Source organism: Aquarana catesbeiana, linkage group LG01, assembly GCF_042186555.1.
Source record: "Aquarana catesbeiana isolate 2022-GZ linkage group LG01, ASM4218655v1, whole genome shotgun sequence".
Classification (NCBI taxonomy): domain Eukaryota; kingdom Metazoa; phylum Chordata; class Amphibia; order Anura; family Ranidae; genus Aquarana; species Aquarana catesbeiana.
Genome location: NC_133324.1, coordinates 924,303,045 through 924,318,600, shown reverse-complemented (window position 1 = coordinate 924,318,600; position 15,556 = coordinate 924,303,045). Strand labels below are relative to the sequence as shown.

At 43.4% G+C, this 15,556-nt stretch overlaps 1 protein-coding gene across 1 annotated transcript in view; it reads right to left on the bottom strand.

Annotated features, from left to right (window-relative positions):
* Positions 1-15,556, bottom strand: part of DNAAF9 (dynein axonemal assembly factor 9) — a 174,044-nt gene that overhangs the window by 133,337 nt on the left and 25,151 nt on the right. The window contains 5 exon segments of the mRNA XM_073611027.1: positions 151-257; positions 2,639-2,735; positions 5,079-5,203; positions 5,284-5,403; positions 7,381-7,460. Of these exon segments, the coding sequence (XP_073467128.1) occupies positions 151-257; positions 2,639-2,735; positions 5,079-5,203; positions 5,284-5,403; positions 7,381-7,460 (529 nt within the window).

The window sequence follows — 15,556 nt, the reverse complement described above, 5'->3', positions numbered from 1 at the left end:
GAGGGGGCAAAGAGAAAGAGAGAAAAGGGAGATTGTATTAGACGAGCAACACACACACACACACACACACACACACACACACACACCGCTTACTATAATGAATAATAAAAAAAAAAAAAAAAAAAAAAAAAAAAAAAAAAGAGGGCTCACCTCGTGCTTCATAGTGAAGAAACTCCCACCACCGATACCCTCCAAGGCAAACGCCTGAACGATCGGCCATTTTTCAACAATGAACATGTCGAACATCTGCAGGTGACCTGTGTAACAAAATATAGCATTAGGATTTGTAAAGTCGACCATAAATGGATCGTGCATTGCATGTGGTTGCTGGGTGCTTGCAGAGTGTGCCAATTCATTTGAATGGGTTGCGATCGCTGGGCGGTAGCACCCATCGAAAATAACAGGGGGCACATTTCCTGCCGAAAAAGTTTTTCCCTCAAGAAAGTCACGTGACTTGTGACGCAACGCATCGGGAGGAGCTGGTGACGTCACTTCCGGTGTTTCATTATACTGGACGTGCAGTGAGGAAGAGAGATGCTTGCAATACTGATCGTTCAATATGCATTTTTACTGAGCAAATGTGAGTGAATATTCCCTACTGAGTAGAAAGTAATGAATAATTAGCAATCTTGCGCGATGATGTTGTTTTATTTATTTCTTGATTAAATTCAACTCGGAGAAACCTATTACTTCTGGAGAATGACAGACAAATGTGATTGAGTCATTACCTAGAATCGGAATACGTATAAGCTGATCCTAGTGAGGACCCCTGTTTGAAAGTGTTATCTGACCAAAGGGGGGTTTATGTTTGGAAGGTGAGCAGGAAATTCACACTGAGGTGGTGGTGACTTTTTGTCTTTTTACTTCACTATATATTTTTTATCATCTATTATCACAGAGGAAGGATTGTTTTTTGATACACAATTTCAAAGTTTTTTCAGCAACCATATGTTTATGGACATTTTGTTATATGTGTTTTCAGTATTATGCACTGTGTATTATTACCACGTTGGTTTTTTAGCGCACTATTAATCGTATTCAACATTTATTTTATGTGGGTAAGAGCACATTTGAATAGCTGCAGCTGAATTCATTGTTCAATTCATTTCTAATTATATTCATATTAGCGCTTGAGTAACTCATTATAATTTTACACAGCCATTAATGTCTAAACCACTGGCAACAAAAGTGAGTACACCCCTAAGTGAAAATGTCCAAATTGGGGCCAAAGTGTCAATATTTTGTGTGGCCACCATTATTTTCCAGCTTTGCCTTAACCCTCTTGGGCATGGAGTTCACCAGAGCTTCACAGGTGGCAACTTCCGTTTGAGGATGCCCCACAGATGCTCAATAGGGTTTAGGTCTGGTGACATGCTTGGCCAGTCCATCACCTTTACCCTCAGCTTCTTTAGAAAGGCAGTGGTCGTCTTGGCGGTGTGTTTGGGGTCGTTATCATGTTGGAATACTGCCCTGCGGCCCAGTCTCCGAAGGAAGGGGATCATGGTCTGCTTCAGTATGTCACAGTACATGTTGGCATTCATGGTTCCCTCAATGAACTGTAGCTCCCCAGTGCCGGCAGCACTCATACAGCCCAAGACCATGACACTCCCACCACCATGCTTGACTGTAGGCAAGACACACTTGTCTTTGTACTTCTCACCTGGTTGCCGCCACACACACTTGACACCATCTGAATCAAATAAGATTATCTTGGTCTCATCAGACCACAGGACATGGTTCCAGTAATCCATGTCCTTAGTCTGCTTGTCTTCAGCAAACTGTTTGCAGGCATTCTTGTGCATCATCTTTAGAAGAGGCTTCCTTCTGGGATGACAGCCATGCAGACCAATTTGATGCAGTGTGTGGCGTATGGTCTGAGCACTGACAGGCTGACCCCCCACCCCTTCAACCTCTGCAGCAATGCTGGCAGCACTCATACGTCTATTTCCCAAAGACAACCTCTGGATATGACGCTGAGCACGTGCACTCAACTTCTTTGGTCGACTATGGCGAGGCCTGTTCTGAGTGGAAGCTGTCCTGTTAAACCACTGTATGGTCTTGGCCACCGTGCTGCAGCTCAGTTTCAGGGTCTTGGCAATCTTCTTATAGCCTAGGCCATCTTTATGTAGAATAACAATTCTTTTGTTCAGATTCCCAGAGAGTTCTTTGCCATGAGGTGCCATGTTGAACTTCCAGTGACCAGTATGAGAGTGAGAGCGATAACACCAAATTTAACACACCTGCTCCCCATTCACACCTGAGACCTTGTAACACTAACGAGTCACATGACACCGAGGTGGGAAAATGGCTATTGGGCCCAATGTGGACATTTTCACGTAGGGGTGTACTCACTTTTGTTGCCAGCGGTTTAAACATTAATGGCTGTGTGTTGAATTATTTTGAGGGGACAGCAAATTTACACTGTTATACAAGCTGTACACTCACTACTTTACATTGTAGCAAAGTGTCATTTCTTCAGTGTTGTCACATGAAAAGATAGAATAAAATATTTACAAAAATGTGAGGGGTGTACTCACATTTGTGAGATAGATAGACAGATAGACAGATAGATAGATATAGTATTATACCCACATATATGCAAGCTATTTGGATATAAGCACAATACAACAATGATTACCTTGGGCGCTGTATGGAATTCCGATGCGGCTGCAATCTCGCACCATGTTCACGAAACTCGCAATCTTAAATTCTTCAGCAGCTTCTTCATCTTCATACTACAAAAGAAGAGCAGCAAAATGCTTACAGATGAACTCCAGGCAGATATAAAAGAAACTGATTATTGCAGATTTGTATTCAATAACGCATCATTAAATAGATTTTTTTTTTTTATTTAACAAAAGCAGTTTAATTACCTAAATAAGACCTGGCATCAGCCTCTTGCAGTCAAAGTACAGCAGAGCTTAAACTGTGAGGGAAGATCTTGGTAAGCGTGGAGAGAGGGGGTTAGAGACCTTTAGCCTGGGTTCACACTATTGCAAACACAGACATCGCATGTGATTCGTACCCGCACTGCTGTGCTGATCACATGCGATGTCTGTTCAATGCCATACAGAGGGAAACCTTCAGTATGCAGTTTCCCCCACAGCACCCCCTAATACTTACTCGAGTCCAATCCTGATGCAGCGATGTGCACGGGAGCGCCTGCTCTCCCGGTCTCAGCCTCCTCATTGGCTGAGACAGTAGGGGGAGCCATTGGCTCCCGCTGCTGTCAATCACAGCCAATGAGGAGCGAGCAGGGGGTGCAAGCATCCCTTGTGATAGCAATAGGCAGTGACAGGTCCTCTTTACTAAGACATCTGGGGGTCTATTAGACCCCAGATATCTCCTCTCCCCCTAAAAGCTTCGGATCATACTAGTATACTAACCAAAGTGATGAAAAACTCGTTGCTTCTGTTTTTTTAGACCATAGAGATGATGCGAGCAATTAGCTCTATGGTCAGCGATTTAGCGATTAGCTCTATGGTCAGCCAGCGGAACCACTGGCTGCAATCCCGGGTTCCCCGGTGGGACAGGAGAGCCTGGGAAGGTTTTGAAAAGCGGACCCCCTCCCGCCACTTGTGAAAGCAATCCAGCGGCTATTTAGCCACTAGGATTGCTTTTACAAGAAATTGTTCTACCAGCTGTAACAAAAAGATACTGGGATAATGTCTGCAGCTGCAACCACTCAAAGTCGGGCAGGGCAGTGTACAACTACCTTACCTAGAGCTCCCCAATCAAAGGGGTTGTAAACCTTTGTGTTTTTTCACCTTAATGCATCCTATGGTAGGGGCGCGTGGTCTCTCGGCTCTTAATTGGATAGATTGATAGCAGCGCAGCCATTGTCTCCCGCTGCTGTCAATCAAATCCAATGACGCAGGCGCCAGGGGGAGGGGCCGAGTCATACATTCAGCGGCTATGGACGCCGAATGCTGGACTCGGGAGCGCGCCCGCAAGGTAACCCCCTCGGGAGAACGCTTCTCCTAGGAGGTTATACGATGCAGGGAGGAGCCGTCGGGGGACCCCAGAAGAGCAGGTTCGGGGCCACTCTGTGCAAAACGAGCTGCACAGTGGAGGTAAATATGATATGTTTGTTATTTAAAAAAAAAAAAAAAAACGAACCCTTACAATCACTTTAATCGTTACAAAATTGGGATCTCGATTCAACCCCCCTCATGATCTCTATGCAGAATTTCCCAATTCATTCATGTAACAAGTGTAGAGAGTTCTCTGCTCACTGGGCAGCCTTTTCACAACATTGTCAGCACTGGTAAATAACTATAAACATTGTAACTTTTCGCTCTTAGATCAAAGGAATGAACTTTGTTCTGTAAATGAGGGATGTTTAACCACTTAAAGACTAAAAACTTTTTTTTTCTGACACTTGTTTCTTACTAAGTCAAAATCCCCACAAATTTTTATATATATAGATATATCTCTCTATCTATCTCTATCTATCTATCTATCTATCTATCTCTCTCTCTCTCTCTCTCTCTCTCTCTCTCTATCTATCTATCTATCTATCTATCTATCTATCTATCTATCTATCTATCTATCTATCTATCTATCTATCTATCTATCTATCTATCTATCTATCTATCTCTATATCTATATAGATATATATTTTTTTTTTTTAGCAGAGACCCTAGGGAATAAAATGGCGATTGTTGCAATATTTTATGGCACACTGCATTTGCGCAAATTTTGTGGGAAAAAATACACTTCAATGAATAAAAAAAAAACAAAAAAAACTAAACAGTAAAGTTTTTTTTTATAATGTGAAACATGAGGTTACACTACGAGATATAGATCTTTATTCTAAGCAAAAAAAAATTGTAAAACTCGTTTTAGCCAGAATCGTGCAGCTCTAACGTCACCTGCCGTCAATTAATTGATTAAAATATCAGCTTCGAATGGACTGTTGGTATATAAATTGCCTCCACTTGCTAGAAATAATATTATTATACAGGTTTTATATAGCGCCAACAGTTTGCGCAGAGCTTTACAACATGAGGGCAGACATTACAGTTACATTACAATTTGAATCAGAGGGCCCAATATGCGCTCTTTGATGTACATACCTCATTCTCGGTCATGCAGTGGAAGTGAAGGTTCCTCCAGCAGCCCACATAGGGTAGCAGGTAGGTGTAGTTCACAGGGTTGCAGTACAGGTGGACACTGTCGGCCTTTATGAAGATGATGACATCTACAAAGACAGAAAATAAATCTGATTTCCCCTCCTCCAGGCAGGCTGAGGTTGTGACAAGCCACCGACACGTTACTCACCATCCAGAACTTCTTCAGGGAAGCCGGTCCTTTCAAAGTCGGCATATCTCTGGCTGTACAAGTCAAAGAGCAGATAGTTGGCCAGCTCCCTGCAACCTTCATTGTACCGACTGTCAATTCCTGGAAAACATACAAAACGCATCAAACACGGGATTTTTACACTGCGCCAGAGATTACTACTATTACCAGAACCTTTCCCTAAATGTAACCCTGGCTGGAGTTTGATGACACAGACCCAACTACATGGGTGAGAGGGACATGAGAAGCATCTACATTAGGACATGAAATCATTCAAAAGAGCAATAATAATAATAATAATAATAATAATGATGAAGTCAGATATAAATACTGACCATGGAGCTTATTATACAGTAAATAAAAAAAAAAAAAGTAAGTAAGTAAAAATAAAAGTTTACACTAGCAGTACTCTCTAAAGAGCAATCCATGTTCAAGATTACTTTTCAAAAAGCATTCGATAGGCTAGAGAAGGTGTTGTATGACCTCCTTACTGCCTTAAAGTGGTTGTAAACGATCACCTTGTAAAACAACTTATTCAGTTTAAAATAGAAATGAAAGGCAAAACATTTTTGTATAGATATAAAAAACATAATGCCTTTTCTTTCCCTTTTTTTTAAAGTAATCACATTCCCTTTGTTCTCAGCTGCATAATATCTGGGGGGGGGGGGAGAAAATGTAGTACAATGAGCTTCCCAGTGAATGGCTGTGCAGTTGGGGGGGGGGGGGGGTGTCGGGACAAGCTGATTATTGGAGGAGAGTACACAGCGTTCCTAGCATAGCTAAAGAACTAACCACAGTGTGTTCTTCTGCTTAGTGAGGTCAGTTTTTAATAGGAAAGCAGAGGGAAACCAGGGATTTCACACAAAGGAAGCAATATAAAGAGAACAGGATACTTTCTCATAGAAGTACATGGTACAGCAGGTACAGATCAGGAATATGAACTGTTGGGGTAACAAATGCTTTAACTCCATGGGGTTGCAGGGCACTCCTATTCAGTAGGTAGGACTTGGGTTGCATTCAGCAGGTGAGACTGCCCACTATATGTGACAGCAGAGATAATGTTTGCTGAGCACCATCTGGAAGTGGAGGAGAAGACGATTGACCATTGCAAGCAACCAACAATATTAAAGGGTGAAACCTAACCTCCACATTTCCCTTCTGTCTTGCACAGTTGTACCGGCTCCTGTCCTGTAATGGCTCCCTCTGATTTCACTGCACACTGTGAGCTTCTGTATGCACTGGAAGCTGCACGGGGGCCCCAATGTAAGGGGGAGGGGGCTCTGATGGGCACCCCAATGTAAGGGGGAGGGGGCTCTGATGGGCACCCCAATGTAAGGGGGAGGGGGCTCTGATGAGGATTCTGATGTAGACTATGATGGGAGCCCCAATGTAAGAGGGGGTGTTTAATGTGAACTCCAATTTAAAAGGGGGGGGTTTCTGATGGGGCCCCCGATGTAAGATTGGGGGGGGGGTCGAGATGTAGGAGGGACTCTTATGTATGAAAGACTGGAGGACTTTGACTAATATAAGGGAGAGGGGCCCTGATGGGAGCCCTGATGTAAGGGGGGGCTCTGATTGGGGGCCCTGATGTAAGGTGGGGGGTGGGGAGAGCTCTGACGGGAATCCTGATTTAAGAGGAGCTCTTATGCAAGGAGGAATGGAAGACTGACTAATGTAGGGGGGGGGGGCTCTGATGAGGACTCTGATGTAAGGGGGGGGGGGGCTCTGATGGGAACCCTGATTTAAGGGGGACTTCTATGTAAGGAGGACTTTGATGGGGATTGTAATGTAGGGGACTCTGATGGTCTACATTTATTTGGAACTTTCTTTGCTTTGTTTTACTGAAGAGTTTTTTCTGTTGTTCTAAAACTCTAAAACATACCCATTTATTTAAATAAGATTTCTAAAACAGATTTTTTTTCAGCCAGTAAAAATCAGTAAAAAATATAAAGCTGTGGCTCCCAATGTTTGCAGCCCCCTGGCTTAAACCGTGACCTTTGGACGCTATTATAAATAAATTAAATTTTAGCAAACTGGCTATTTTGGTTGGAATACAGCAAAGTAATATGAGCCCCTCACCAAGTATACAGAGGATGCCATCCGGAGCGGTCTTACTGGGTTTTCTGAGGATCTCTTGTACTTTCCTTAGACGGCTGCAGCTGATGAAAAAACAGTAAAGATCATTAATACAGGAAGAGTAACAACGTCACAAATCACCATTTACACTAACAGGTTGTGGTAACACAGCAACATGCATTATGGTGCCATTCATTCTGAATGCCATCCCAACGCACATAATCTGCACAACACAAGACACGGTAAGTGTTACATTAAAACAAAGAGCCAGGGATATATTCCCACTGTAGTACTTGCTGAGTAAAGCCTGCGGTATGGAGGTGCTGCGGCAAACGACCAGCTGGTTAAAGCGAACCTTCAGTCATTTTTTCATCTTTCCATCTATTAAATCTTCTGCTCTTGTTGTTTTAACTTTGGATAGTAAAACATTTTTTTTTTCTGATAGTAAATACCTTATACAGCCCACTTCCTGTTTGGTAAAAAAGCCTAGGCTTATAACATCATGCACAGCTAGTGAGAGTTTGCCAGGAAGGGAGGGGGGGTGAGTCATAAGAGGGCCAACGAGAGCTGCAGAGCTGGAGGTGTGTGTCTGTGTAAATCCAGGAAGTGAACAGGCAGCAGCTTCAGCTGCCCACAGTTAAAATGGCTGCAGTCAGACTCTGTGGATGGAGACTTCTGCAGCATATTTGGCAAGTACAGAATCACAGTATATATAAAATAATATGCAAAGTGGTTGGAGGGAAGCTTCAGAATGGCAAAGATGCTTTGATTACAAATTATGTGAGCAGACTGCAGTTCCTCTTTAAATGGCGGCAACAAAGTACTGTGTTTCCCCGAAAATAACACCAACCCTGAAAATGAGACCTAGCGTTATTTTCCAGGAGGGCTGCAATATAAGCCGTACCCCGAAAATAAGCCCTAGTTTAAAATGCTTGTAAAATCCTATAATCCACTCTATTACAGTAGTATATAATGTACAATGTATGCGTTTCTGTAATATAATTGTGGGGAAGAGAGCTCCGGCGGGTCACAGAAGCGCAGAGCGGCGCTAAAACTAAGTTAATTGGGCACAATTATATTACAGAAACACACACATTGTACATTATATAATACTGTAATAGAGTGGATTATAGGATTTTACAAGCATTTTAACTGGGTTCACACTGGGGATTCCTGTGAGGCAGGGAGAGAGAGAGAGGGAGAGAAGACAGCCCATTACATGGTAAGACCTACCCCGAAAATAAGCCCTACCCCGAAAATAAGCCCTACTGTGTCTTTTGTTGCCAAAATTATTAGAAGACCCGGGCTTATTTTCGGGGACACACACGGTATGAAAAGTATTTTGCAATTTTCAAGCGTTTCCACTCAAGTCCATTCAGTGGAACAACAATATTCAATTCTGCCTGAAAAGTAGCTGATGTACATTTTTTTGAGCATCGGGCGTTTTGGTACAAGCGACAGAACACTCAGATGTGGACAAGGGCTACTGAAAACAATAGTTTTTTGCTTGTTGAGTGTTTTTGAGCTTCGAGCCACAAGCTACAAAACACTGGAGTGTGAACTGGGCTTCAAGGACACAGCATTTCTAGCAGGATCAGCAGGTATATTGGTGTGCTTGCAGAAACTGATCTTAATCTAACAGAAGAAAACAAAATGTTGTCATGACCTCCACCTCGTCCAGAGAACACTTTGCATTTATTGAGAAAGGGCAAAGTGTTCTCTAAACGACAACCAAGCCAAGCGAGAGACTTTGTATTCAGAATGCAGCAGGGCTACCACTCAGCACGGGACCAGGAAGCTAGTGGAGATCACTGGAGAGTGGTGTATTCTTCAGTGGTTTCCAGATTCCTGGGGCATCGGCCAAGTATGGCAATATGCATATTTACACTGGACCAATTTAACTGCAAATAAATATCCATACCTGGAATTCTTCATTAAAAGAAAACATGGAAAGGAAATGCTGTATGACTCTGAGAAGAGGCCAGCTCTTATACTCTCTATTACAGTCTTTCTCAACCAAGGTTCCATGAAACTCTAGGGTTCCTTCAGAGGGTGCTAAGGGTTCCTTGAGCAGTGAACAATTTCTGCCTCTCAGGTAAGTTCCCCATGACGCCACTGGTCTTTTTAGCTATCTGTAAATAATTCTTCCCAATCACCAAAAGTGTAAGGAACATTCTTCCCGCTGACCATCACACCAATGTATTAGGAGTTGTAGATATTGTAATTTTTAGCAGGGGTCCCCTGAGACCAGAAAGTAATTTCAAGGAATCCTCTGCATTGAAAAGGTCCAGAAAGTTGATCTATTATGTGAATTAGGCCCAGGGAGGTCCATGCTCGCTCCGATCCCGGCCCCAACCCCCCATCATACCTGCACAGTCAAGCCAAGATCAGGCTGGGTCTTGTCCTCACCGAGGACTATAATGGGACTTCAAACTCCCAGAAGTAATCTATCATCAAACACGCATTTCCCAGATGGTTGTCGCTGTGAGAACTCCAAAAAAATGTTCTCATGTATATTTGTGTGTCAGCAGAAGTCATTCTCGGTTAGACAACTCGTATTTCAGGTTTAGGGTCAGCACAGATAATGGTGAGGGAGGTGTTACAGCTGGCTTCTCATTATATATGAGTTTTCATCTGTCTGTATATGATTTAAAATTGGTGAACGTGGAAGAGATATTGGGTACATAAGGCTACATTCACATGGGCTAGATTCTTACTGGGGGTACTAAACGGTACCTACACTGTGTGTGCGGACAGCAGCGGCTGTCAGGTTTGTACTCTGTAAAGTCAACGGACAGTGCAGCCACTGTTTTGCATGTAACCGCTTATTTCAGTAAAGTGGTTGTAAAGCCTTAAGGTTTTTTAATATTCATTAAATTGATTGTAAATAATCTTTGTTTTGTTTTGGTTTTTTTTTATATTAAACTTGTTACACTTGCCTGCCCTGTGTAATGGTTTTGGACAAAGCTGCCTCGATCCTCCTCTTCTGGGGTCCCCCCGCTGATGCTCCAGGACCCACTGGCCTTCCATACCCTCTAGCAAGCTGCTTGCTAGGGGTGCACTAGTGCATGCTTGTTCCCAAGTCAGGCGTCTATTGACACAGTGGCCCGAAGCCTCATAGCTGTATATCGCCAGTATAAGATCAACCAAGGAGCTGCCTCTGATTGCTAGTCTCAGGGAATTTGAAAGGAGAATTGGTGATGTCACTACTGTGCTGTACATTGTCCTCCCTGCTGGAGAGGAAGCTGCACCTGAGGATCTGCAGTGCAAGAATCTCCCTGCTTCTGCTTCATTTATTCAGTAGATCTGTAGCTTCCTTCATCCTACCTGCTGCTTCCAGTCATCAAGAGTGCAGCTCTGACATGAGAAAGCAAAGCCCTGCCTCTGCCATGATGGCCACTGGAGAGCAGTGTATTCTTCTTCATAACAGTGTACAAAACATAGACAGTAAGTCAGAAACGAGAAAAAAAACATCTAAAAAAAAGGGAGATCACAGGAAATACTGGAGACTAGTCGTCTTATTTTTCCTCTCTAATTAGCTTTTTGGGCACAGCTTTCACAGTTTAGGGTTCTTTTTAACCGCTTGTGGACCAGCCGCCGCAGTTTTACAGGTTGGCTCCGCTGCGCGAAATCATGTTATTGTACGTGATCTCGCGAGATCGCCGCAAGCTCCGTGAGTCCGACCGTGGGTCCCGCGGATTCGATGTCCGCGGGGATACCTGCGATCGTCTCACGGAGAGGAAGAATGGGGAAATGCTAATGTAAACAAGCATTTCCCCGTTCTGCCTAGTGACAATGACACTGATCACCGCTCCCTGTAAATCGGGAGCGGTGATCAGTGTCGTGTCACACATAGCCCCTCCCCCCCCACAGTTAGAATCACTCCCTAGGACACACTTTACCCCTGCAGCACCCCCTCCTGGTTAACCCCTTCACTGCCAGTGACATTTACACAGTAATCAGTGCATTTTTAATCGCACTGATCGCTGTATAAATGTGAATGGTCCCAAAGCGCCAAAAATGTCTGCCATAATGTCGCAGTCACGAAAAAAAAAAAAAAAATCGCCGCCATTACTAGTAAAAGAAAAAAAAAAAAATTAATAAAAATACCATAAAAACTATCCCTTATTTTGTAGACGCTATAACTTTTACGCAAACCAAACGCTTATTGCAATTTCTTTTTTACCAAAAATATGTAGAATACGTATAGGCCTAAACGGAGGAAAACATGTTTTTTTTTTTATATATTTTTTGGGGATATTTATTATAGCTAAATGTAAAAATGATTGCTTTTTTTTTTTTCAAAAATGTCGCTCTATTTTTGTTTATAGCGCAAAAAATAAAAACCGCAGGAGGTGAGCAAATACCACAAAAAGAAAGCTCCATTTGTGGGGAAAAAAGGACGTCAATTTTGTTTGGGAGCCACGTCGTACAACCGCGCAATTGTCAGTTAAAGCGACGCAATGCCGAATTGCAAAAAGTGCTCTGGTCTTTTACCAGCCAAATGGTCCGGGGCTCAAGTGGTTAATTGACCTTGTCTGTCTCCTAAGAAAAATATTCACCTAGCAGGTCTCTACAGTAAAAGAAGTATCATACTTAGCTCTTTAGCAACCTATGTCTCTAACCTTCCCTCCCTGCAAGCACTGCAGCCTCAAGTCGGCCATACATGGAGACAGTTTCAGCCATTTCCTGATGAAGCAGCCAAAAGGTCCAGCCTTGAGTGGCCCTATTGGCACCCTCCTGCCCAACATCTTTCGATCTGAAAATCCAAAAGAACACAGAGTGGAAAATTGTCGGCTGAAGAGCACCTGCATTCAGATCCATTACATGTAGCCATGTTTCTGGTATTTTGACGAATGCAGGTGCCAACTGTCTGACTACAATATGCAGTGAAGTAGAAGGAGAAGAACCTTGGAACGTATGGCCATTTTTATTAGGCTTCATTAGCATTCAACGGTTATTGGAGTGTTGGATGCATGTGTCCCCCATTGTGCATGTGTCCTTTCTATTGACCCCTACATCACTATAGGGCACATTGGTGAAATAGGGAGTCAGAAGATGAAGCCGCAGTGCCCAGTGGGGGACAAAGGTATCTGACACTCATGGAAGTGTGGAATGCTGGAGAGTGTGACTAAGGTCGGCCATAGACGGTTCGAATGTTGAACTGGCCAAGATTAGAACAGTGTATGGGCAGGCTGAATGTACCAAGTTGATTGATCAATCAACTTGTGTACAACCATCCTACAGGATTCACTTAGTGGCTGCTATAGCCGCTAACAACAATCACTGTCTTCTCCAGATGGGGACAGTTTCCCCCGCCAGGAGCAGACAATGGCTCGACAGATGGGATTCCCCTGTCAGCACGGTTTGTGTTGATGAGGGAATCGTGCAAATTTCTTTCCTGCAACCATGGGTAATAATTCGCACCATCTATGGCCAGCCTAAGGCTGCAGCGTGACATGGGCCAACAATAAGTCGAACAGAACAGTTCTTCTACTGCCAGTTAGATTATTTTAGTCAACTGACAGGATTCCTTTAACACATGCAACAGGCATAGCGAGAGAAGTCAATGATTCCTTACAGGGTTTAATTATCAGGAGACTAAACATATACATTACCTTGTAGTCATCTATAATGCATGGTGCGAGATCACATTCGAAAATTCATTTTAACAAACCCTAGTTATGGAATCCCTCAAAGATCCTCACAGAACCTGCCTTTGCTCTGAACCTAGCAGTAATTGACTGTCATTCTCCTCGAGACTTACTCATAAAATTATTTTAATTACACAGCAGTCTCCAATTAGTCAACATAATCTAGAGCTTTGATCTAAGGTGAGGAGCTTATTAAAATGGAATCTGCTGCCAGGTGGTAGTGGGCTGACTCCTACAGGGGATAGTGATGATTTATACAGGAGTGCCAAGCTCACACAGCGATGAGCCATACCATGCTTGCCCCGGGGTGGGGGGGAGCCAGACGTGACGGGAGGGTTACCTAATAAGCAAGAAGCTGGAGCCCAGCCAGCATCAGAGAACCAAAACACAACACCAAGCTTTCCGGCTTCTCATTACACCTAATGTGATCCTGGCGCCACATGGCCTGCACTTCACCGACAGAGTACACCGCTGTAGATCAATATCAATGAGCATCGTACAACTGGTCACAGTGTCCGATCAACACAAGTTATCAAAAACTGTGCAGTGTGATGGGGAAGATGCCCTTGGTGTACAGAACTAGAACGGTTTAAGCTGTTTGCTTAGGTGGGCCCTCACGCTGGAGACCAGGCTCTTCATTGACTTTAACTGCACTCTGCTGGCTTCAAGAGTCCTAAAGAAAGTGAAGCGCAATGCAGATTTGTAAAGCATGCTGCTGTTACAAATGTGAGCTTATTTTTTATTTATTTTTTAATATAGCGATATAGTAGCCCCAAGTGCTTACACTTCTTAAAAAGTGTATGCAGCCCTGTATGGCCCTCTGTCACAGTCAGGGGTCAGGTACGGAGACCAGTAGCTATAGCAGTGGAAAGACTCTCACCACCAGAAGGATAGGTATACAAGAAGATCACCCTGGCGGATGACACGGGCTCATCCGTGGTGTGAGGTCTAAGTACTAAACAGAGCTCCTGATGGTGGAGATGGGTTTAGCTGTGTGTTAGCACCAGGTCACAGTGCTCAGTATTGTTCCATCAGGAGGTGAGCAAGATGGGGTCCAGTGACACATGTAGCAGGTAAGGATCAAACAAAAGGGTAGTCAGTAAACAAGCCAAAGGTTGGTAACAAGTGGTTGCAGGTTGGGCTCAAGCAGAAGCATAGTTGGAGGAACAAGCCAAAGGTCGATAGTAAATATACGGATGGCAGCAGGAGTGACAAAAGCAAGATATTTGCTGGAGAGAGCACAATAATCTGGCAAATAGAAAGGGCAAAGACATGACATAAAGGAGTTGTAAAAGCAGGTGTTTTCTTTATCTTAATGCATTCTATACAGCATGACATAACATTTTGCAACAACCACCATTTTATCCTCTAGGGTCTCTGCTAAAATATTATATAAAATAAATGTATGGGGTTCTAAATAATTTTCTAGGAAAAAATAATGATTATAACTTGAAACCAACAAGTGTCTTTAAGTAGTTAAACTTCCCTCATTTACAATGTTCACTCCTTTTATCTAAAGAACAAAACATCACAATGTTTATAGTTAGTTCAGCTGCTGAGAAATGTGAAACTTGGCAGACTGCCTGTTTTTTTTTTTCTTGACAGCTGTCAGCTTGAGCAGAGAACTCTGTATAGAATCTGGAAAATGCTTTGCTAAGATTGTGAGGGGAAAAAATGGTGATCTCAATTCTAAATGATTAATCGTGCAGCTCTAATCAGAACACTTATTTACTACTGCCTGTGCCCCTTTTAAAGCGGAGTACCACCCAAAAGTGGAAGCGCCACTTATCTGCTTCCTCCTCCCCTCTGGTGCCACATTTGGCACCTTTCAGGGGGGAGGGGGGGACGGGTACCCATTTTTGACAGGTACCCATGCCCACTTCTGAGGGACGTCACTGCGGCGAAGTCTCCCAGAAGTCCTACCCTCCTCCGATGGGCAAGTTAGAAAGTGCAGCGCGCTTCACGTATGTGCAGTAGGGGACCGGCTATCATTTTTTTTTGGGGGGGGGGGTGACAGACTCCACTTTAAGGAGATTCCCCCTCTCTTTTTGTTCCATTTACTGTTATCACCGAAAGTGAAAGTAAAAGAATCGCAAATTTTGGGCTGTCCACGGAAAAGTAAGAGAGGGGAAATCCTCCAATAGGGACACTAGTTCTGGTGACCTGGGGGTCTACAAGGAATTCCCTAAATTTTCAGGGATTTCCTTTCACTTCATGTTTTGGCTATGGGACAGGAAGTGAAGGGAAATCCCCCCAATGGGACACAGATGGCAAAAGAATAAAACTGAAGGGAGTTATAACCCTTCCGTAATCTATCCAAAATAAAAAAGTTTTGACTATAGTTCTACTTTAACATTTACTACTTGGATTTTGATGGGGCCCAAGTACCATACACACAGGGACCCCCTGGTGCACGAAAGCTGTTTTTTTTTTTGGGGGGGGGGGTTTCTTCCTTTTCCTGGTGATAGTTCTTCTTTACAGTACATCTCTGAGCAAAATGTTTTGAACCGGGAAGGGGGAAGACC